Source organism: Artemia sp. Qi Xiang Cuo, chromosome 13 (assembly GCF_049724085.1).
Source record: "Artemia sp. Qi Xiang Cuo chromosome 13, ASM4972408v1, whole genome shotgun sequence".
Classification (NCBI taxonomy): domain Eukaryota; kingdom Metazoa; phylum Arthropoda; class Branchiopoda; order Anostraca; family Artemiidae; genus Artemia; species Artemia sp. Qi Xiang Cuo.
In genome coordinates, this window is record NC_142806.1 from 1005439 (window position 1) to 1031794 (window position 26356).

At 33.9% G+C, this 26356-nt stretch overlaps 2 protein-coding genes across 2 annotated transcripts in view; one reads left to right on the forward strand and one right to left on the reverse strand.

The window, feature by feature from the left end:
* Positions 1-26356, forward strand: part of LOC148944829 (uncharacterized) — a 476758-nt gene that overhangs the window by 75039 nt on the left and 375363 nt on the right. The window lies entirely within an intron of this gene.
* On the reverse strand, positions 12477-13649 carry LOC148944830 (uncharacterized). Its single transcript, XM_089099473.1, has one exon. The coding sequence runs from the start codon at positions 13647-13649 to the stop codon at positions 12477-12479; it is 1173 nt and encodes a 390-aa protein (XP_088955599.1).

The following is a 26356-nucleotide window of genomic DNA, read 5'->3' on the forward strand; positions in this document are numbered from 1 at the left end:
TGCGCAGCAAAAACAATCCTTGGTTCGTCATTCCCAATTTAATATATTTGAAATGTTTTTAATTGTCCCAAAATCATTCGAACTCGTACTCAAACAAATCACTCATTTAACCCCACATTACGTGAAAATAAATCTTTCCTTAAATCCAGTAATTAGGGAGTTAGGGCCGTAAATTGAAACAGATCCTTGCACGGTTCTCTACACATGGGTCATAAATAAGGACCTATTTGTTTCATAAACAAAACAGAAACTCACATCTAAGAAATTCAAATCGTTCCACTTTGACTTTCATCCAAAATGTGTGAATTTGAATAAATGCTAATAGAGCAAAATATTCCCAACCAAACGTTAAAGTTGTAAAGAGTCCAGAGTCTGACGCGCAGATGTTTCCATATACAAAGCCTGTCTAACCTGTTTATTTGTAATCAATGAAAAATTGAAACATTAACCTATTTAAACATTAGTGGAAACCTTTGAAAAAAATTAAAAAAATGTTTCTGTTAAGATTTTGAGACAAATGATACACCATTCTGTAGGCAATGTTATTTCTTATCAGCCTAGCTAGTTTCAAAAAGAAATAACTATTTTTGACAAACCCCTTAGGTTTTCCCCTAAAAGTAAATAAAATGGATTGTCTTTAGTTGTTTCTGAATGAGCAGTATTGATTACGTTGGTTAAATAGGGTAAGAATTGATCCCAATCGTTCCTGTTGTCTTTTGTATAAATGTTTAATACATTCGAAAATATTTTATGCCTATTTTCTATTTTACCGTTAGCTTGTGGGGGATATGGGGATGTCACCATTTTCTCTATATTAAGAAAACTCATTAACTCTTTTGTTACCTTTGAAACAAAATTGCTTCCGTTTTCACTTAAAACCTTATTTGGAATGCCAAATTTTTAAAATAATTTCGCCAACGCCTTACTGGTGGCGTACGCGCTTTGATTTTTTAGTGCTTTTGCAAAAGTGAATCCGGAAAAATGGTCTATAACTGATAGAATATAAGTATGACCTCTGTTGGAATCGGGCAAGCCTCCGCTGGTTCCATATGATTCAAATGAGACAATATCAAAGGGGTACTTTGCTACCGAGACCCTTCCTATTGGAGGATCAGGATACGCTTGGGGTTTTTTTCTTAAGTTACACGCTTCGCATGTACTTACAAATTCTTTAATGTTTTTACGGCACGTAAAAACATTGTTTTAATTTATAAATAATTTCTAAACGAAACAATAATAAAAAAAAGAGAAAAACGAGGATTATACAAGCCAGTGAAACATATGAACTAAAATGCAAATATTTCGGTCAAGACCTCCGCTTGACCGTTTAAACCGAAGAGACTTCGGAAGAATTCTATGAAACCTACAATTCTGTAAAAATTCTTGCTGGCTAATTAAGTTAGCGTGTTTTTTGGAAAAATCAAAATAATTAAGAAAAGACTTGGTCATGCACTCCCCGTAAGCTTGTCGTAAATAATTTCTAAGACCACACTGGCTAATCATGACAGAACGAAACAATAATAAAAAAAGAGAAAAACGAGGATTATACAAGCCAGTGAAACATATGAACTAAAATGCAAATATTTCGGTCAAGACCTCCGCTTGACCGTATTAATTTAATACCGTATTTTGACCGTATTTTAATTTATGGAAAGTTTTCGTTACTCCTAAGTGTCCACCTATATCTGAATGAAAATATTCAAATGCTGGTGTTATTAAGTTTTGGGGTAACAGGTATTATTGATGTTTGGTTTATATTTGTCTCAGCAGTCACGATTCTACATAGAATTTCTTCATCAAGATCATAGTAAAAATTGTCTCTCTTTTCTAAGAGTTTTGAATTTATCCGGTAACACATCGTCATTCACAAAATAATTAATTAGTTCTACACACATTTCGTCCTTTTTTTGCTTTCTTTTTATATTTTCTAAAGACAAGGGACAATAGTTAACCTTATTTTCTTTTACTGTGTCTTTGTCTTTGTTTTTATTGAATTCATGTTTGCTCTTAGCATTGATAGCGTTAACTTCAGATTCCTCAGCTTCCGACGGAATATTTTCTGAGTATCTACTCAAAAAATCACAAGCTGCATTTTGTTTACCTTTTAAATATTCAAATTCGTAATCTAGATCTTGGATTTTCATTATCCATCCAGCTAGAATCCCCGTGGGGCTTTTAAATGTGGGCAGGTACTGCAAGCTTTTATGGTCTGATCGTAGTATAAATTTTCTACCAATTAAATAGTGTCTAAATTTGTCCAAGTGGTGGATTATAGATAATAATTCTAAGTGTGTGGTGGAATAACTACTTTCGCCTTTTGATAAGGTTCTACTCGAATAGCATATAACTTTTTCTATTTGTTTTTGTTTAGTCGTTTCCTATTGAAGATGAGGATTTTCTACCGGGATTACTTCTAAAATGAATATGCCAAGGACTTTTAAGGTAGGGTCGGTTTTAGACACAAATTGTTCATTATTAATAACAGGATTCGAGGAAGTCGTGTATAGTATGAGCATCTGCGCGAAATAGCAAGGAGCAAATTGACACGTCGGAAATATGGTCACCTTATTGACGGTTTATATTGCCATCTCCACGAGGAGGTTTGCTATTTGAGCGTAATTGCGCAAGAATTTTCTAAAGTAACCAGTGAGACTTAAAATTCCTCTTAATTCTTTCATAGTTCTTGGGGGTTTGAGGTTTTCAACACATTTTATTTTATCGGGGTCTGGGGATATCTCTCCTTGTGTCACTACTACTCCTAAAAATTTAATTTTAGGTTGAAATAAATTTACTTTTTCGGGCCGGCATTTTAAATTACCCTGTCTGAATTTCTCGAACACCTTAGCTAATGTTGCTAAGTGCTGTTCAGCATTTTCTCCCACGCATATGACATCATCAACAAAATGAATGATATTCTTTAATCCTCTTAATAGATGTAATAAGGGTCTAAATAGCACGCTTGAACTCGTTTTAAGTCCAAAAGGTACTCTTAAGTATTCGTATGAACCACATTCATATGTTGAAAATGCAGTTTTATGGACATCTTTTTCGGCTATTTTCACTTGGTGGTAGTCTTGGGTGAGGTCCAAAGAAGTAAAAATTTTATTTTTGCTTGAAATAAAGTCAAGAATTTCATCTATTCTTGGTAAAGGAAATTTATCGCTAACTACTTGTTTGTTGAGGGCTCTATAATCTACTACAAGTCTAAGGTCACCATTCTTCTTTGGTACTAAGATCACTGGTGCACTATACGGACTTATACTTGGGCGTATAATTTCATTTTTTTCTAATTCATGGATTTTATTTTTTAACCATTCTTTGTGCTTATAAGGCAAACAATATGGCTGTTTTTCTACAGAATTACCAGTCTTAAAAATTTAGTGTTCATAAAAAGGTATAAGTCCGATATCATCTTCAGATGTGGAAAATACATCTTTAAAATTCCATAGTAATTCGCATAATTTTTTCTTAAGATCTAAGTCCGTAATATGATTTATATTAAATTTTTTTAAGAATTGCGATTTAGTTAGAGGGTATTTGTTAAAAGAGGTTTTAATGCCGTTAACAAGGTTTCTTTTGGAATTCTCCCATCTATTTAAATCATTCTCCGATAAAAATTGGATTTGGGCTAAACACGTCCCCTTTTTTAATGTAATTGTGTCATTTTCGTGGTTATTTGTTACCCAAATAAAACCTTCTCCTTTGTCGTAAGATATAATCTGTTCCTCGCATAGCAGATTCTTAGGAATTTCATTTGACGTGGTCGCAAACCATATTTCAGATTTGCTATCCACTGGTTCAATCATCTGTGATATTTGAATTCTTTGCATCGTTTTGGGAGGGACTTTTGTTTTCCTTATCGCGAATCCGTAATATTTTTCTTTATTTTCTTTGTCTATTAAATTTAGACTGGCGCTATCCGTCAATAGCATTGGCTGTGCCTGAACTGTAATGGAGGTCACTACTTTTTTCCATAATTCCACTATTTTTTTGATTTCGTTTGACCTGTACTGCCGCATATCTCCTATTTTTATTTTCGCAGATTCAATACCCTTATTACTTAAGTTTACTTCGTCTCTGCGATGTCTATCAGAATAATTGAAAAAATTTTTGCTTATTCCATTTACACCTTGAGAGATATGAGGTTCAAAAGATTGCGACATTATACCGCCAGAAATTTTATTTTCTGTTACGTTGTCTTCGTAACTTCTGTTACAATTTCTTAAGGTAAAAATTTCTTTCCCTACCTTAGCCGGGTAGACAAGCCTTTCGTTAGCCACATCTAATAGTACTCTATTAGACCTAAAAAAATCTGTGCCGATCGTACGGAAAGTTATCGCATATTATAAAATTTGTCGGAAAGATTCTATCATCCCTTTTTACGTTTAGGCGAATTGAACCTTTTGCCTCCGATTTATGCCCTGTCACGCTAGTTAAATTGGGATTATTAGGGTTCCTCTGTCGCCTAATATGCGGAGGCAACATATTAAATACGCATGAGTTTATGATACTAATCGTTGCACCAGAGTCAATCAAAGCTTTAAAGTAAACCTTTGCTACACAAAAATCATTAAATATAGGTAACTTGTTAATACTATCACTACAAGACGGTACTACTATCAGTTTGGACCTATAAAATATTCTGGGCACTCTGGGTCCAATTTATATTTCCGAGGGGCCTGAAACGTTTCCCTGCGGATTTATTTCATGCGTCGGTGCCTGCAATGGATATTCAGACATGAGATTCTGTAGGCATATCTAATTGATTTACATCTGTCTGCCTTCGCCATGTATTATTATGGTAACTTGGATGTCTTGCGTCAGTGCCGCTTGAAACCAAATAAAAGGCTCTCACTGACTTACCTTTTTACTTTTGTGATAAAAATGATCAATAGGCTGGCCTTCTCTTGTATAAATGACGCCATGGAAATGGTCTCCAAAATTGTCTAAAACAAATAAATGACCTTTGGAAATGCCGATTGACTTTGGCATCATGGTTGTCCTTCGAATAATTTTCCCCAAACACCGCAAACCACAAATACAATTTTGATGAATTTAGATGCATAGTCTTCTGGACAGTAAAAGTCCCCGGCTTTGGATCTGAAAGGGCCATTAAGTAGAGGCTTTTTACAAACTGTACATTTGTAACATGACTCATGAAAATACTGTTCTCCAACTTTTGTTAAATTGGTCTGTTTCGTCCTTTTTTTGGCACACAGTACAGGTTTGAAACCCTTCCCCTTGTCCGAAGTACTCTTCTTGACTTTCTGGATCGTTGAGGACACATTCTTTTGTACATGGAGGGTGGCATCTAAAATCTGGATCCACTTTTTCATTTCCTGGTCCTTGGCAGGCATTTTCATTTAAAAAATCAGCTGTGGTGTGAACAACATAATTGTTGAAGTGGTAAGCCCTTGAATACGGCCATTTTAGTTGTTTTTGTAGTGTTCGGTCAAAACCACATTGTTCCACAAAACTAGTGGTTTTATTTCTCAACTCAAAATAATGTTTGATTCTCAAATCAGCCGACTGAGCAACAAATTTAAACTCTTGGTCAGTGAGAACCTTTTTTATTCTTGGAACTAGATCTCTCTTCTCAGTAAAATTCAAAACTGGATAGCGCCGTTCTTTGTCTGAGACTAAAATGCAATTTTTCTCTTTGCTGATTAAGGACTTTTCTTTTTTTGAAACTAGATTTAAACTTAATTAGAGGCAGTTGGAATTATCTTTAGAAAGAAGGAACTTTATTTTTTGTATTTTAAATATATCATATTTTACTCACAGTACATATTACCCTTCCCATTATTTAATGACGTCCCGTCATTAGGACTTGCTTGCCTTTGGGCTTTTGAAATGTACGCAATTTATTAACTATTTATTCTACATAATTTGATTGACGTTGTATTATTTCATATTTTCATTTTGGCTTAATCAGGAGTGCTAAAAATTTTCTCTATTTCCTTTCTTATTTTATTCTACATCCCTATCTTAAATTCATCTACCGGACTAAGATTATTCATTGTTCTAGCCTAGCTACTATACTAAAGATTTTCTTCTTTCTACATCTAACACTGATTACTTTTACATTTCCAACAAGGTTGGGGCTATTCTACCTTTACATAAGATTTTTTTGAGAATTCCCGTTTTACATTTTTTTTTGATTTTGCTGTTTATAGGGCACACTTCTTTCTATTTACACTACATTAAATGAATAGCACGACAACGCTACACATAACTATCTGAACATCTAACACTACATATAAGAACGATTTACAACACAATATTAGGTTTACCATGTTCACTGGTAACATTAGAACACTTTTACTGGGGATGTTTGCTACGCAATGTTAATGATAGGATATTGGGATTTTTGAGTTATCAAAGTTATTAAGAAGTAACATCTATGAATCCACATCTATTTCATCACCATTCATGTCTTTTTAGCGTACTCAATCCTTCTGTTGTAAATTATGGTCCTTCACTCCTTTCGTCTTGGCAAAATTTTTAAAGCACTTACAATATAGTTTCTTCATGGAACAGTTCGAGCCTGATTGTGTTCACACGACAAGCTTTCTCTAATTTTCAACTGGGAAAAAATACCTCCAATAACAAGGGCGGGAATGTGCTATCAAAGTTCATTCTCACCTGCTTTTTGATAGTTCATAGGGTGCCTTATCATTAAGGGGTCGAACACTGGGAGTGCGTTCATTTTCTTCTCAGCATATCATTTTTGGGATATTTTAAGGCACTTAGAGAATGTATTTCTCGTATAAAATTGTTCATTCGTGCACTTAGGGGATCACAGTTCTCTTATAAAATTGTTACATCATGGCTTGCGTCTATTGACCTTTGCGGTGATTCCTAGGTTAATCACGTGGATATTGAAGTTTGGATTTGGAACAGGTCGACATCAAACTATAGTCACTCCTTCAACATATTGTCTTTAACTTGTGGGAGGGGTATATTGTCACTGAGGGGTTACTAACTGGGGTTAATTTTGGTTTCTGTGATTCAATGGTGGGTTTCCAGGTCTTTTTTTCAGAAATTATCTCGTAATATTATGGGATAACAGATATATGAACTTTCCACACAGAGGGGATAGGATGGATTCCGAGAGATGGTCAAAAGGGATTCGACGCGTGAATCTGCGTCATATAATTAATTTTTGGGATCATCAAATATCATAACTATACAGTCAAATGGTTCATGTGTCCATAAGGATTATCATGGGTGATATTTAGGTACTTACATCTTGTACTGGTCGATGGGGTTCTCAGGATTTATGCGATTATATAGTTTGATAATGCACTGGATACTGAGATTCAAATATAATGTTACCTGATACGTAATATGGTTCGTGGTCAAAGAAACAACGACCAAAAGGTAACTGTAATTTTCGTGGGCGAAGCTGGGATGAATATTGCCTGGAATGTGTGGTGAGTATTCTTAGGTGGTTGATGTATGATGAAAATAGATTCTACTAGGTTGTATCTGCACTGGAAAACTCATTTTAACGATCAATATCCAATATGTCAAACCACTTCCTGTAATAGAAATAACGAGGCAGAATCACACGTTCTTTATAATAAATAATAAACGAAACAATTGGATGCATTTTAGGGTGAAGATTACCCTACAAGATAATATAAAAAGATACACTGATATTACTACATAACATTGGTTATAATAAAACGACATTATTATCATGTTGGTTTCAAATGCATATAATTCCCATTGGGAAATCTAAAACAGAGATGTCTTCAAATTTTTTTTTGAGAAAGGAAATAACGATAAAAGGCTTATTTAATTCTTCAATACTTATTAAATTCTCCCTTAGATTTAAAACAATCCTTTAAACATAAGTTACTCTACATTATCCAATTTGAGGTATAATTTTACAACATATTTCTTGCCTGCATTGTTCACGCACGTCCGTGCTGTTTAAGAAACGCATTTTGCAGCGTCGTAACCGCACGTTTTTACGTAAACGACACTACAACGAGGGAACAAGACATAGCGAGGACGAGTGGAGACCCCTATACCCACTCGTTTTCTAATGTCTTCCCTTTTTCTTGGCTTAGACCTTCTCATGGGGTTCCGGGTTTAACCTCTGCATTTCAGCCGTTTCCCCGTGTGCTTCTCTTGGTTTTCGCCTTCTTAGTCTCAGGATTTTTCCGTAATTAAAAGTCAATAAGGTTCTTATGGTTAGGGAAGTCGCGAATACGAAACATGCGGTAAGTAGTATGTTCCACCAGAAATTGGTTGAGAATAATCCGTATCTATCATCCACGTACGTTAATCTTTGGTCTTCGTTTGTAAATAGGGGAATCTGGGAGTCTAATGCTTCTCTTATTTATGTAAGCTTTACTGTCCCTTTATTTTTTCTATTTTGGACCATATTGTGGTTTTCATTTCCTCAATCTCTATATTGGGAATAGTGTATGACAGGTTAATTGCCTAAAAATTGATTATTTTAGGACTTATTACATTTGCGCTCATGGTAATTAGTGGTTTTCGAACAGTTGACTCTTTTGTTACAAGTCGACATCCTTGTTTTATGGTTATCTTTCCCTCATCTTGTAACAGTAATTCCGTCCTGTAACTTGGATGTATTCTTCCTGTATTATTATAACAAGACAAAGTTCCAACAGTTTCTCTTGGAACAGAAAATAACCAAAGATCATTTCTAAGGTGTATGAATATTTCTCGCTTAGTACTTCCTATCACGGCTTCTTTCAGTTGGACTGGATACATCGTACTGGAATGGTACGTGTAGCTTTTTGTATCAAAGGAAAATATTTGAATTAAATCATATGTAGTGTTACTTTTTAATTAGAATTTGTTTTCGGGAACTGATATATGTTGAACAAAATTTCTCTACAGCATTTTAATAATTGGATAATTTTTACTCGTAAATTAAAAGTTTTTAAATTACTATTCCTTTATGATGCTTATCCATAAAAAGAAATTCCCTATTTCTTTAACTACTATATGGTCTGATTCGCCGTCAGACTCTTCGGAACTGGTTTCCGACGAATCCAGATTAGAACTTTTAGAGGTGGCACTTTTTGAGGTATCACCTGCCCTTCCTTCGTAAATTTCTACTCCTTTGGAAGTACAAGGCTTATTCTCTAAGTCCTCGCTTTGAGTTTTCAACTCGGGAGATATAAAAGATTTTTGAGAGCTTTGAGAGGAATCAAGAGTTTTTGCACAGTTATATCATGATATTGTCCTTGCTGGTCATCCTTGGGAGTTTTATTCCTAGACAATGTACTTTGACTCGTTTTTATTGGGAAATTTATGACATCCATAGCTTCTCGCAGATTTGTTTTAGTTGAATCTTTGGGAGTTGTCTTTACAGTAATACCGGGGGTTTCTACAGCTCTGTTCAATTCTTCCTGCAATGACAGGGGCCTTTCTATCGGTGTTGCAGGGGAAACCATATCGTCTGGAAATCTTTTGGGGGGACAAGGGGTTGAAATTCTATCAGGGAAAAATTGGTTTTTCGGGGATTTTGTATAATCTAATTCTCCTGCGCTCTCCGATGATGAACTTTTTGGATCTTTTGGCGTTTTTGATTCTTGGTGCATGTTTGTACCACACATTGAAGATTTTTATGAACATGAGGTCTTGCCTTCTTTGATGGAATGAGTGCTGGCTGTGTCTAAAATTTTGCAAATTTTTTTATTTATTGTTTTAGACTTGATTAAAGTATTCACATTAATTTGTAATCTTGGAAGCAAATTCGTGAAACTCATCCAAGTTGTATCAGATTGAAACATAAAGTACACCATTGGAACTGCCGTGACATAAAATGCTTCTCTGGAGGTTTACACCCCCCCCTCCAATATTTGGAATGATATTAATGATTCTCTCAGAAGATGAACATCAGGTGTAAATACTTTAAAAAGCCTATTACAATTTAATTTGATTGCCTGCAGTATAGAATATCTTGTCACTTGTCAGTACAAACATGTTAAAAATGTTTTCTGAATAAAACAATATCAAAATTTTTACACGAATATGCTTTATTCAGCAATCAATGCTAAGTTACTAATAAAAACACATAGCAGTTTCAAGACCACACAGATGACTTCTGGTGATCCAAATTGAATTTAAGGTACTGACTATTTAAGTAAACAAAACCTTATAAAAGTGATTGGATAAATAAATTGGATAAATGACTAATTCAGAGATCCTTTGACCTCTTTAAGTTAAAATATTATAGGGCTAGACAGAAACTGCAAACATTAGTAAAAACTAAAGAGGCACCTAAAATGCATCTGACATGATTAACTAGTTCATAGAAAAAAGCTAATTGTAATAAAAAAAACCGTATTGGTGCATTATATGGTCACTGCTATATACTAACAAGAAACAAAACCCACCAAACGGGTTATTTGCTAGGGACCATTATAGAGAAATGGAGTGCAAAGCGTGGTTTTCATGGTGTTTACAATGTTTAAACTGTTGTTTTTTGGGTTATAGGGGGGGGGGGTATTGGTGCATATATGTAATATATGCTATGCTTCCCCCCCCACCTCCTCCACCTCTTAATGTGCAAATATATAGCCTAAATTTTTTTCTAAAATATTATATATTCATCCCATTTTATTTGGTGAAAAAAATCACTAGATTATTTAAAAAAAACTAAATCAGCACATAAATCACTAGATTATTGAAGAAAATCACTAAATCAATCTAATAATCACTAGAAATATAATACTATTCATAAGTGTAATTAATAGTTATGTTTCTTTACCTATCGGAAGGAGCTGATATAACTCCCCCCCCTAGATTTGAAAAAATACCTTTAGAATTTGGTTTTGTTTTTCATAAAGCGAAAATTACCCTTGAAATTTTTCAAAATGTCTTTTGGCATCTGTATGCAGAGAATAGAACAAAATCCTTGCTTTGTTCCTCTATTTTCCTGAATTGGTACTCTAGGCCAATCCTCTGATTTGAGGAAATTGGTTATTAATGATCTCATCAATTATTTCTTTTTTACTTTTTTCTATAAATTATTTCTTTTTTACTCTAGTTGAGCTAATATAATCAATGGGATACCAGCAACAATTTTGAAAACGACCTTTTTTATATGTTCATGGAAAAAAAATTAGTCCCACCCTTCAAAAATTTCAATAAAAATTGGGCTTGTTGTTTCTTTATTAAAAAAGATCCATAGAAAATCTTTTTCTCCCAATACATTTTGTTTATTAGTAACAGTTGTACATTCTATTTCTTAAGCTATAAAAGAGTCTGGACTGCTCATCTGAATCTACATTACTGTAAAACAACATAGTTTATGTTTTATCACCATAAAAAAACTTTTTATCAATTCCATCCTTACTGAAAATTCCCCACTACCTTCCATAAGATTTCTTGCAGACAACTCAACCTGAAAAATTCTTATTAGCATACTTTCATTTCAAAAATGACTATAAGCTCTAATCGTTTCTCTAATCACTTTGGAAATTTTATTTCCATGGAAATCTTTTCCTAGATATCAAAACATGCTAAAAGTTTTCTTCCTAAAAAGTTAAGGTTATTGCTGATAAAAGTTAAGTTAGTAAAAAAGTTACTATTGAGCCGTGTTGCTCCATTCTTCCAGTTTGTTACTGCCAACTGTTTGATATATTAGTACATGAAGCTAAAACTTAAAGAATAGGATGTTATATGGGCATATTAGGAATTTGAATCACAAATAATAGAATTTGGAGAATTATTGGAGTTTTGAATAGATATTAGTAGTAAAGATTAAACCATTACTTACATTAAAAAGATTAAAATCAGTAGCCAGAAAAAAATCCCTAGAGAACATTAAAAATCACTAGAAATAGTGATGAATCACTTGGGGGGGGGGGTAACTCTGGTTTTTTAGACTTTTGGTTACTATTAAGCCATGTTGCTCCATTCTTCCAGTTTGTTACCACAAACTGTTTGATATTTGCATAAATCCAAATTGGAAAATATTAGGAAATTAAATGGACAACTATTTTTTTTTTATTATTAGTTGGCTTCCTGTATGCTTTATTCAACTGAATTATAATTCTACATGCTATATCACGAGAAATCACTAGATTTAGAAAAAAAATCACTAGAGAAAACTAATAATCACTAGAAACATTGATAAATCGCTAGGGGTGGTAACCCTGGTTATGAATTAACATTCTGTTCCAGGTTGTCAAGAAATATGGTCATTTTCTGTTTCCGCTTTGAAACTTTTGCTTGTTCAGAAGTAGATTCAGTGCTGGGATTTATGGTTGGTGATTGCATGTTTACCAAACTAGCACACAGCTGAAACATTGCTGATTAATCACCTCGGAGCTGGTAAGGGATATTAGAGAGAATTCTAAAAGTTTTTATTCTTTGAATCACTCTCTCCACATGAATTCGAGCTCAAGCTATTTTGGTCGTCAGCTTAACCTGTTCCTCTGAAAATTGTCTACCAAGCAGAAATGGAGGAATATTAAGGTCTACACCCCAGGTAGCATGTCATGGATGGTGAACCCCTTATCAGCAAGGATCAGGTCTCCGCTTGAAACTTTTTCTAATACTTTTGACTGGCGTGTCAGTTCTTCGTCACTGACAGACCCAGGAAAAAGTTCACTTACAAAAATCACAGCATTGGAAAGGGCTATTCCAACAAGGCCTTTGAATGTGTTACGCTGTTTGTAATTTGAAAAAGTAAGTTTGTTTTGATAAAGATTTTTTGGTATATCAATCTCTACCTCTGTTGCATCCAGTATAATACGGCATTGTGGAAAAGGCTTGAAGCATTCTGGAAGTTCCAAGTTATTTTTGGCAACTGATGGTAATTCTCTTTTCTCAATGGCCTCAACAAAGAAGACCCTGTGCAAAACAACCATCAGTGACTCAAACACATTCTTACAGGTTGTGGTAGACACTCCAAACCGGACAGAGAGGTCTAAAAACTTGAAATTTTGCCTCAACTTCATTAAAGTAAGTAAAAGTTGGTCTTCAATTTTAAGAGCTAAGACACTCCAGTCCATAACATATTTAAACTTACCAAGCTTCACAATATCAAGAACTGCAACGAATACTTCTGTTGATGGTAATCCTGTATAAAAACTTACAAGCCTGTCATCATGCTTGATTTCATTAAAAGTCATGTGGCAGGACTTGTATTCTAACTGTTTTATCAGCTCAGTATTTTGAATCTTCAACTGGTCCAGTTCATGCTCTAAGATACACTTCTCTACTCTTAGCTTGGACTTTCTTGGAGATGGACCAGGGTTCATCCTTTTTACTCCAAGATTAACAGTTGAAGTTGAGGGAGAAGGTGATGTTTCAACTAACTCAGTGTTAGTGGCTTCACTTGGACTAAAGACTATATCCACTACTTCTGACTCCTCTCTTTTTCTCTTACTTTTTCTCTCTAGATCAGGAAAGTTCAACTCAAACCTCTTGTTCAAATTCCACTCAAAGATTGTAGGTCCATTACTTTTCTTACCATGAGCAAAGTGACAGGAGCACAACCTAGACTCTTGATTTGGTTTGACACCTTTGCGTCGTGTGGCATATTCCCAGAGCTTGTATGAAGCATTGTCTTCTTTAGGGAATCGATAAAAGCTGCAGCTGAAATACCTTGAATGGTGTGTGCATTTAGGAGCAAAACAATGAGGCATCCTGAAAATAAAAGGCCAATTAGAATCAAATAGTCTCTATGACGGTTTCTGTGCATCTTTTTTTTTAGTTTCTTGACAGGATTCTGTACATCCCCTGGACAAACTAAAAGTATAATTTTGTAAACAAAGTAAAAGTATAATTTTGTGATTTTCACCAAATCACCCAGGACAAATCCTCTGATACACACCCATCTATGAATCAGACCTCTTATGACTTCCACTCATCTTGCATTTCTTATACCTTTATCCCCTCCTGGAGACTGGTTGCCAATCCATTTGATGATTATAAGAAATTAGCAGGGACCTGATACTGGCAGAGCTGTATTGGATTTACTTTTAGTTAAAACCAATTAGCATAGAATTCTAAAAAATAACAGTAGTTTTATACAAATAAATAAAAAGTCCATACCACTGTAAACCAAAGAGGTATTTTATCAAACAAAAAATAGAATGTCTAAAAACACCTTGACAGTTTTCTTGCCAAAATATTTTTTTGGCACTTGCCATCTAGTATTTGTAATTTTTGGTATTTAATCCATAAATCAGAAAATAATCATATAACAACTGTAATATAAAACTGGTCCTAGAAAAATATAATTTAATTCCGTAATCTGGCCTCCAAAATTGCAGAATTTTCAAAAGTAGATTATATAGAAAAAGAAGAAAATGACTCACTGGCAAAATAAGGTCCAACAATAAGAGATATTGCCGTTAGTATATTGAGATATCCGGTGCCTTTATTAGTCTCGTTGGAACCCCAAATCTCCTCAGAAATCCTTGTTACCAAGGACTAAAAACGTCTATCAGCAAGAGCAAGACTTAAAGAGAGAGTTAAGATCCAACTGAAGGATGTTGCAAAACTCATGCATGCCGCAGAAATTGCCATGAAGACTATCGCAATCTGTAAATTAAAATATACATGTATATACTTGTTATAGAACCACGAAGAGACAAGCTCCGAAAACTAAGATTACGATAGCTAATAAGAGATGTATTGTCTCTCACTATCAGTACCAAGTACCAAAGCACCACTAAAGGACCTGAAGTTAAATAAAGAGAAAGACAAAACATGATCAAAGCGTGTTATCGAGTGAGTCGTATTAATGACCAACATCTAAATACATTGTTTGATAGGAATTTCACACGAGTTTGCTGCTTTTGCCTTATTTTTTTGGCTAAGATAAGATAAAATTAAAATTTAAAACTGAATTCAAAAATCAAAGAAAGATGAGGAAAATTGAAGCAACTTTAAACATTAGATTAGACGCTAAATGTTCTGTTGTTTCAGATTGTTTTTCATTTTCTTCAGCTGTGTAAAAACTAGCAATTTTATTTTCTTTCAGGATAATAAAATACGCCGTTAATTACAAAGTTAATCAACATGTTTTAAAGAAGCTTATATTAAAAAAAAACCACATAAACGAGGAATATAAAACACAAAATGAAATAAAAATGACAATACACCAGTTTCTAACCCAGACTTGTAGATAAAAATTTTTATTTGAATAGCTTATTTTTAAGTGTAACGACGAATGAAATATTACTTTCTTCAATACTTCCGAGTACCATAGAATTAAATTTTTTTTCTTATCTCGCTTTTATTCTTTGATAATATATACAAATAATTTTCTATTTACACTCTTTTTGGGTTAAACTACTAAGCAGCCTTCATTAAACATCGAAAAAAATAAACTTCATTAAGAAAAACAGATTGGCCTCTAGCACTAATTTGTTTTTTTTATTTTTAGTTGAGCCGAATGTTTTAATATACAATAGGCAATGAATTTTAGCTAATATCAAGATTTTTTAGTTCTTCATCTTTGTCACAATTTAGATTGTCCCACTACCATTAAATTTACATTAGAAAGGAATATCTGATTTACCCCTGAATTTTAGATATACGAAACTTGTGCAACAGTTGAGCACCCTTAACTTCCCTTTAATGAGCCTTTTTTTTAGATTTTTTTGGTAATTAACTTTTATAGTTAAGTTTTTAAGTATAGCATAGATAACTCAGTATAAACAAATAAAGAGGCCGATTTTCTTGAGCCAAAGAAATCGCTCAGTCTAATTTCAGTGTGTAGTAATTCTTAAACCAAACCTATTCATTAATCCTAAATTTACCTCTATTTACTTCGGAATAATTGAGTCTAGGAACAAATTGGTGCGAATATGAACAAATTTTATAATCTATGGATAATTATGAAGTTCATTTGATTAAACTGTTTTATCTGAATCAGTTCTTGTATTGGATTCAGGTCATCCATTATTTTTCATTTGGAAAGATATTATTGAATATTATTTACACTATTGTTGAATTTATCTCTTTCAAAAGCTATAATATTTTACAAATTAGAAAGTTTAATTTAGCCTCAGGTACGGTTTTAAACGTTTTAAAGAAACAATCCCTGTGGAACCAATGGTCTTCATTTGTATTTCACCAAATCCAATTTGCTGTATTATCTCAATCAGAAGAATCAGAGTTTGACAGATATATTACAGGTGACATTCTGTAAATATTAGTCAATGATACGTCCATGGCTTTTACAATTTCTGCAAAGATTTGGGCTCGCATTGTATTGCTACTTTCGTCATCTGCCAAATTGTCAATTATATTTTCTTCGTGTCTGAAATTTAAGTAGAGATCGTTGAGTAGATCTTCACAATCTAAATCTATCGAGTTGCAAAGAAAATCTATCAAAGTATCAAAGTACCAAAAAGTACTTTTGCAGCATACGTACGCAGCTCAAAACAGGTTAAGGCAAAATTTTGCCACTTTTTGGAAGGTCAATTTGGTTTAGACCTAAAAGTAATCAAGCTGATTCTATTCAGTCACTATTATTGATAAAATGATAAACTCTGACTCAAGATATTTAGGTAGAAATTAATCATATTACTTTGCCTAATCAATATTAGACATTCCACTTTTTTATTTATCCAACATTTGGATTTGGTGAAGAAATTCCCTAACGATGATAGGCAGCAACTTTACAATCCTCACAGAACGTTAGTAAAATTGTTAGTTGGAATTATGTTTTTCTTTCGCTCTTTAGGACGGCCGAAAAATGGTTTTTGTCTCAGCGTTCTAATCTTTCCTCTAGGTAATTTCCGTTGAAAAGTGATTTATATTACGAATTATTAAGCAGATAGAACGGTTATAATTGGGGACTGAGTCAGCAGGGCAAAGTATCATGTCTCCCTCCCCCCAAGTGACCGAATGTTATGCTGGGGTGAAGAGGCAAAACAGTTTAATTGGGGAGGCCAAGTTTTGTTAGCACCCCTTCCATCAAACATTAATTTTGTATCCGCCCCTACTTATGGTAGCTTATAATTCAACTGAACTTGATTCAAGTCACAGGACTAGAAGCAAAAAAAGCTTAAGTCCCTAAATAATGATGAAATGGACACAAGCTTGTAGTTTTTGCTATTAATTTCTATGGTCCTTGACCATGATAAGCTCTAGTTACCATTGTAGGTGAGCCACCGTTGTAAACGAAAATAGTACAAAAGGCGAACGAACCGCTTGTAATTTTCAAAGGTTGGAACAAAGATTGTTCATTATAGCAGAAATAATTCGAGGATGAAACAGCCCCTAAGTATCTAATAGTTTGATTATCATTCATTACCTGCATCAGAAGCTGTCAAGTATCGTTATTATTTTATAACACACATATAAAAAAGACGCGAACAAAAACAGACAACCAGGCCATACAGACCCCAGACAACAGTACGTCACAATGCTGGTCGATCTGCTTCACATAAAGGATTTCTACAAGATTTATGCTAATAAATTTGAAAAGTCCGAACTAGCTTAAGGGTTAAATGTGAAGATCAGACTCACATAGATTGACAAACGGATCTGATCGGATATATTTTCCTATAAGGTACGATTTACAGGTCCAAGGGGGGACTCAAAGTAGATACTTAGCAAAACGCACGCTTCATTCTAAGACGATATAATTCTCTACATGTATGGAAAAACGGCACTAAATATAGAATATATGGCAGGGATACACTACTAAAAGTCCGTGCGAGAAGGGCTCTTTTCAAATGGAATTGGGAACTTCAATCGCACCATATGAACGACGGATTTTACTCTCTATATTTTCCAACATTAGCTGCTTAGTTTTCCTCCAATTGGTACCTCCAATTGAAAGATTTAAGAATTTAAAGATCCTTACCGACTGAGAGATCAAGATATGTCATCTCATAACAAGAGTTTAATTCAATACCAATCAAATCTATAGATACCTCATCATCTCTAGTCACACTTAACTCATTGAAAATCAAAACTTCACATTTTACTGCGCTTATGGAAAACCGAATTCCACGATGATTTTCAGAAATTTCTCGGAAACATTGCTCTAACCCCCTAGTGGTCCTACTAACATTATGAACATCATCTGCATAACAAAGTATCGATAAATCCATCTGAGAGCTGGCAGCATTGCATTATTATATATTGTGGGTGAAGTAATCGCACCCTGTTAAACTCCAATGTTAATGGCTATTTTTTTGGTCAAAAAATCATTTCCAGGAATACGTATTTTATCTTTCATATGGTGGTGCATTAAAGAATATGTCTAAATAAATCAGACGATACTCCACGTTTCAGAAGCTCATTCATTGCCTGGGGATGCAATAGCGAGTCAAACGCTTTACTAACATCATAAGTTCCAAGGATCAGGGTCCCATCGGACTCATCTGCATCAATCACAAACATTTTAGAGCATGGAAAAATCCAAGCTTAGGCTGGAATCTGAACTGATAAGGAGGCGTATAGCAAGTAGAGTGTAGACTATTAATTATAAGCGATTAAAGAATCTTAGCAGATACATTGGAAAAAGTTATGGGTCGGTATGATGAACTCTGATATGGATCCTTGCCTTTTTTAAATGATTGGTGAAATAATACCTTAACAAAAAGATTCCGGGACCACATCCCTGCAAAAAACCATTTGATAATGCAATAAAAAATGAAAAATCATCTTATCAGGCATATTTTGAAAAAGAAGGGAACATATACCATCACGATCCATCGATTTTATCTTTTAAAGCTCCCGTATAAATTCACTCGAGCTTTTGGTACGAACTACAAAGGCGCCCAGTCCGGGACCAAACAGTCAATCGTTTAGTTCTCTTTCAAATTTCTCAAATTTTTTAGCATCAGCTTCAATAAACTGATTCAAAAAATACGAATACCATTGTATCTCACTGATAGTAGCTATATCTTCTCTAGTCTTATTATTAGCCGAACGAGTCATTCCACAAACGTAGCCAGAACTTCGAGGATTGACATGCGGCCTTAAGGCTTTCGTTTTTAGACCATCCAAAGTTCTCGGTGCCCGGTCTACACTTTCTTATAGAGACAGCGTACATCTCGGCTATTTTTAGAGAATGGGTAATCTGTGCACAATAAAAATTCAGCTCAATCGGTATCGCAGACTGGTCCATCCCAGGTTGCCACTGAAGGAGCTGAAACGGAACTCGAATTTTATCCAATATGCGGTCGCACTCCACTTGGAAGATATCCTTATCAATCTTATCCCAACATTTAAGATGAAAAGATTTTGGCTTTCTTTTACCAAGTTCAGAAGAATGAATACCACTTCTGGGAATTGAGAGGGACAGTGGGATATGATCACTACATTCACCTCCAGACCGACTTCAACCGTTAGATCTGAATTGGGAGGATTGAGAAATACTGCATGGTCAAGGTTAAACGTACATCCAGATAAGTAAATAAAAGTACAATTTTTGTAGTTTAGAATAACCGTGAAGCTGTTCGACAAAATAGAAAGAAAAGTTTCATTTCTTACCCTTGAATTCTGAAGTAAGGCACAACTAAAGTCTCCAATAAGCATACACTTTCTATTCATCTTTTTTATCTTTTTTAACAATTTGGCTACTTTTCTGTAAGCAATAGCAAGTTTTCTTTCAGAAGCTTCATCTCTGTCATTTGATTAAAGAGAGAGAATAGCTAATAATCAGATAATCAACTGTTTTGTAAAGATAGCAATGACAAATTTCAAGCAGTCTGCGTGCAATAAGAATTCCCTTAAAAGCAATCCATGACTTTAAATTCAAGGATATTATCTGTGTATTCGATTGAACACTTCCCCCCTTGCACCGATTGGCTTTTTCCATCCCTTGTCCCTTGCTTTTAAACGAAGCATTGGGTTTTTAGTGATTGCCTGTAGCCATAAATGAAAAAAAGTAAATTTTTCTTACCAGGTACATGTATCGGATGTTTTAGCCAAGACTGATAATGGCTATTCCCGTCACTAAAAACACGTAGTGAATGTGACGTGTTGAATGGACTTAGTCTCTACTTTTCGTGTCACTGGAACATCGTGAACAATGCCGCTCCAACATATCACGAAGAACATTCCGGATGTTGAAACAACCTACCAAGAACAAAATATTGTAATTATCTCTGAAAAAAATAATTTGAATCATTCTCTTGGGTACGAGTGTTTTTTTGTTTTTTGTTTTTTTTTGACATGGCTAGGCGATTTTGTATCCAAGTCTTATCCCAATAGTTACCACACTAGATTTGACGTCCTTTGATCGTGAGGACAAGGATTCAAGTCCTGGAGTTGCTGGTTATTTGGCATAGTATGGGAATCAGTGGTGGGACCCTGTAAGCTCAGCCAGAGTCAACCCAGTTCTAAATGGATGCCTGGATAAAACTGGGGAAGGTAAACAGAAAGGTTGTGCAAAAGCAGAGGATTGGTGAGCCTCAACACCAGTTTTTTTAATATAAAAATACATTATGTATGTTTTCACAGTTACGATTTAAATTTAATGACAGAATCAACACATGGTCTCATTTGTTGATTAAACATATATATAAAAAAAATATGACTTATGAACCTTCATTTTGATGTCAAATTAATGCAAGAAACGCAGAAATTCGATATAGAAAAAAATGAGCATGAAACGAGAATGGAAATACTAAAATATTCCCCAGTATTGCCTTCTAATACTACATCTTTGTATATTTTACCATGTTTTTCAAACAGATATAAAAACTACTGTTCTGAAGACCCTTGTTTTCCAATTTCAAAAATTTTTTCCTTAATATTCGTGGTGATTGATTAGTCAAAATTAGCTTGAACGTTGAACAGTGTTAAACTCGACGAATTATTAACAGTTATATCATGAGTGCAATGATAGTTTGAAAAATATTACGTGTGTGTAACTATATTGCGGGACAGGCGTTGGATTACTAGACTTTTTTTTCAATCTATGGTCCTAAGAAAACATAAGAAACTGAAAAAGCTTAGGTCCTTATCTCTAAAGATGGATAGGATAAGTCATCAACGAAAAATTATAAAAATGAAAAATGAAAGCGATCTTCTTTTTTTAAAAAAAAACGGAAGATCTTTCAGAATTATAGCAGCTCTCAAATCTTAAAAAAATGATTTTCCTTAAAAATTAGAACAAAAAAAAGTAACTACAAACAATTAAAAAAAGCATATAAAATCAATATCTATTAAGTAAATAAAGATTGAAAGAGATTAAATACCTGTTGTGATAATTCAAGCCCAACAGACCTTAGCAGTGATTTTAGGAAAAAGGAAAAAGCCACTGTAGCCATTGGGGCAGCAGTCGATAATATGTCAGTTATCCATTTGTTTTCGTGATAATGGTATTGCAAATACACTGAGGTGGAATGATGGAAAAGGCCCAAATCTCTTCCAAAATATACCTCGTGTTTGGGACATAACACTCGAAACTGAAAAGATGTACTATTTTATAAATTTTACAAATTATCTTCACTAGAGCAGTAATAGAAAGTGTGCTCATGTAGTGTACATGGTGCAAGGCAGAGTTAAAAAGAAAAAAATCTGGACGTAGGGTTATTATTTCCTTACTACTACTACTACTAATAGTAGTAGTAGTGTCATTAATCACAATGGGGGGGGGTGGCAGATAATCGTAAAGATCACCACCCTCAGGTGTTTCAAGTGCATTATTTGGACCGGTTGTGAAATAACCAAAGCAACTTAAAATTCCTTCCATGGTGTTTGGGGATGGCTGATTAAGCCAGCCAGTATTGTTTTTTCTCGGCCAACCTAGGGATGAGATAACCCTTTTTTTATTTTATGTTATAGCATTCATCAATTCTTATTTTTACTCTTAATAATTTAAAGTCAGCTAGTCACATGTAGTAAGTCATAAGGATTGTTATAGAAAATGAGGGATCATGGGAGGGACACTTTAATTGTTGATGTGTAAGAAAAAAAAGTTATTTGTATTGCTATGATTTATTTAGTTCAGGTTTACTGTTACCACCTCCAACACCTCCACCACCAAGCCTCAGAAGAAAATACAAATTATTGAAAAAAAACCTACACCACACCCACCATCCGATGTATTGGGTACATCGCCGTTACCCAAGGCTGAAGAGCTATGTTTTATAGAACATACCACTTCGGTTGAACGATGTATGAGTTTAGTGGAGAATTATGATCAGGAGGCACAAACACCGGATTTAGATCCCTATTTTGGATTTTTATTCTGACTATTATACATTATCTGAATAAAACCATTAGCTTTACACATCATTCTTTTGTTCTAACTTAAGCTGTAAGAATAAAGCTTCTAGAATAAGGCTTCATTTTCCTGACTAAACCATTTTATTCAACTCTACAAAAAACTTCTTCATTTGACATGACTTTTCTGTTGTCATTATGAAAGACATTTCCCATGTAACTTTTGTTTCTTTTAATTGTTCAGGTGGTGGGACAATGACTATGAAAAATTGACAAAGTTTTTTAAGTTCATAAATAATAAATATTTCACATGGAAAATAAACTCTGTTTCTTATAGATCGGTGACTTAGCACCACCATCGAATATTGAAGTAACTATGTTTATTGGGCTAGACCAGCCATTTCACTGCCACTAGAGTTTAGGGATGAGGAAACTCTACTTGTTGACAATACGGAGTGGCATAGGAGTTTCTGAAATGATTGTTGTGGGGTTATGGCCAACCTAGATGATCTAACTTGTGACAAAGACATGGTTGAGGACCCGGATTGGACAGATAGATTTATGCATGAGCATTTAGGTGATGGTAGTAGTAGTAATACCAGTGCATCTAAACCGGGTCCTCCTAAAGAAATTCCATCATCGCTTACAATTGTGTGTCTGAATCCGATTTTTGTTTTACCGCCAGAGATCTTGTCTAAATTCTCCGTTTGTTCACCATTATTTCAAGGTTTACTTAACGTCATCCGGCGAAACAAAAATGCTTTTATCAATGCAACTTCCGGTCTCTTGCGAAAGATTGCTGCGTCTCTATTAGCCTTATTTTTGCACACTAATTTGTTGTGTGATATATTGACTGGTAAATTTTATTACCTATCCAACTAGTCTAGGCCCAGATAAAAAAATTTGTTTGTGATTTTTTTTTCTATATATGTAAACACAATAGGCGACTGTTTTGGGCTAAAATACTTGTCTCTTCGAAAACACAGAATCTTTTACTGTCTGGTTTACTGATAGGACTTTTAATTTCTGCCATCACTTATTGGGTTGATTTATACCGCTGGCACGACTTATTCAATTGATTTATACCGCTGGCACCACTTATTGGGCTGTAAATTTCAGAGGTCGACACTTATTGATGCAAAAATGGGGCAGAAAGGTTGATATGCTCCTTACTTGAGGGGGAGAACCCCTTGTCGGCCCAAATGTTAGTGGGATTCCTGCTCTTACCCCAACGGATCCGTGTCTATCGGGTACGCGTCTGTGCTGCATTTATAATATACCCTGCCTTAGGAAACTATAGCGTGATCGAATGGTCCCAGGGGCCACTTTAAAGGCCAAGGGTTACCGGTAATATTTCTAACTATCTCCTTGGACTCGACCTAGGCTAAAAAGTCAAAGATTATATAGTATAAAAAATCTTACCGTAATCAGTCACGCTACAAAAAGGGAAGTAACTAGCTGACACTTCTAATTTTCCCCAGCCCGTTCAGCCGGCCGCTTGCCTGCGAAGGGGTGATGGAGTGGTGGTGATATTTTCCAGCCAATCTTAGGGCTTACTAATTACTGGTCAAACATCCCCAGCGGCGCACTTAATTCCTTGTGGTCTTTGTAATCAACTACGCTTATAAAGAAGGAAACAGAATTGCACCACCAAAATTAAAGGAAAATTAATAATTATTACTAGGGGAAGGAAAATCATTAAGGGGTCAAAAGTAAAGAATCTGGGGAGGATATTTATCTGAACAAACTGGGGCCAAGGGTTCCAAGAATACAATTCAAGACATAACTCATAATTTGATTGGGTCGTGGAAAGAACAGGTTTTCGAGATGCCTGTTCCCTGAAGTTAAAGGATTGATTTTTGGTTGGAAAATATACGGCTGTGCCTATTCACTCAAGTCCTTTTTCTGCACAAGTTTAAAATAAAGATAATAAACACAAAGTAAATACACAAAATACAAAATAGTTCATAAAAAATACAAAATAATTTTTAAAAAACAAACAAAAATTCATATAAAATATAACTACTACTAACAAAAGTAGATCTGGCTCTTACAGAACATATAAAAGATCTAAAAACATCCAAAATAATTCTTACACAACAAAACAAAAATTATAAAATAAAAAATAGTTCTTGTAATTACCATATACCTCATATATAATTCAGATATTGCTCTTAATGAAAATTTAATAGCTCTTAAAAAATACAAAATAGTAACAAAAATGCAAAATGGTTCCTAAAAATTCAAAAAGTACGCTCAAAAATAGATCTACTCTTGAAGAATATATAAAAGATCTACAAACATCCAAAACAGTTCTTACAAATCAAAAATAGTTATTACAAAATACAAAATATTTCTTACAATAATAATATATCTAATACAAAAGCTAAATAATGAACTTAATGAACATAAATTGTTCCTGGGAAATACAAGACAGTTACAAAAAATGCAAAATAATTGATAGAAAGTATAAAATATTGCTTAAAAATTTGAAATAGTTCATACAAAGCAGTAAAATTCTTAGAAAATACAAAACAGTTGTAACAAAATTCAATATAATTCTGAAAAAAATATAAAAAGTTCTTACAAAGTTCAAAATAGTTCATACAAAATAGTCGACATGAAATAAAATATTGTTCATACAAATACGAAATAGTTCTTACAAACATAAAATATTACCTTCAAAATCGAATATACTTCTTACAAAACTCAAAATAATTCCTATAAAATAGGTCTCACAAAGAATTATAATATTTATAAAACACAAATAGTACCTAAGACATACAACAGAGTCATAAAATACAAAATAGTTTTTACAAAATACAAAAAATACAAAAATAATACACAACATATAGAATACACAATAATACAAAAATTTTATATATACAAAATATTTCCTACAAAACCCAAAATGTTATTACAGAATATAAAATAGTTCTTAGAAACTATAAAAAATATTATCTTCATACAGCATAGCTTTAATAAAACTCAAAATACATCTTACAAAGTTTCAAAATAGTGTTTAAAACCAAATCTTACGAAATACAAATTTGTTTATACAGAACCGAAAATAGCTCTTACCAAATACAAAATAGTTTTTACAAAGTACAAAATAGATTCATACAAAATACAAACCAGTTCTTTCAAAACCCAAAATTTTTCTTATAAAATAAAAAATCATTCTTACAAAATATACAATAAAGATATTATTAAATATAAACAACAATGAAGACCAAGCTGCATTTCTATAATAAACACACACAGACGTTCGAACAACAGGTATGTTTTTAGTATAGTGCAGCTCAAACCTCAAATGAATTTTTATACTCGTGTCGTGACCCTTCAGCCAAATTGTACAATTTTATCATACAATTGAAAAAATCTCAGCTAAATTTTGCTGCCAAATTAGGTTGGAAATTTTCAGCACATAGAATTTTCAAAATTTAATTACTTAGAAAAAGAAGAAAATGACTCACTGGCAGAACAAGGTCCAGCAATAAGAGATACTGCCGTTGATGTATTCAGATATTTGGAGCCTCTAATTGTTTCGACGGGACCCCAAATTTCCTCAGAAATCCTTTTTACCAAGAAATAAAATCATCTATAAGCAAGAGCAAGACTTAAAGAGAGAGTTATGATTCAACTGAAGGATGTTGCGATATTGATGGAAGCCGCAGAAATTGCCATGAAGACTATCATAATCTGTAAATTAAAATATACATGTATATACTTGTGATAGACCCATGGGGAGACAAGCTCCAAAAACTAGGCCTAGGATAGCCAATAAGAGATGTATCGTCTCCCACTATCAGTACCAAGTACCAAAGCACCAATAAAGGACCTGAAGTTAAATAAACAGAAAGACAAAATATTATCAAAGCGTGTTGTCGATTGAGTCTTCTGCATGACCAACATCTTAATACACGGTGTTGTAGTAATTTTCCCCGAGTTTGCTGCTTTGCCTGATTTTTTGGCTAAACTAAGATAAAAGTAAAATTTAAAATTACATTCACAAAGCAAAGACAGATGAGGAAAATTGGAGCAACTCTAAACATTATATTAGACAATGAATGTTTTCTTGTTTCAAATTGTTTTTCATGTTCTTCAGCTGTGTAATAATTAGCAATTTTATTTTTTTCCAGGATGATAAAATCCGCCATTTATTACAAAGTTAATCGACTTGTTTTGACGAAGCTTATATTAAAAA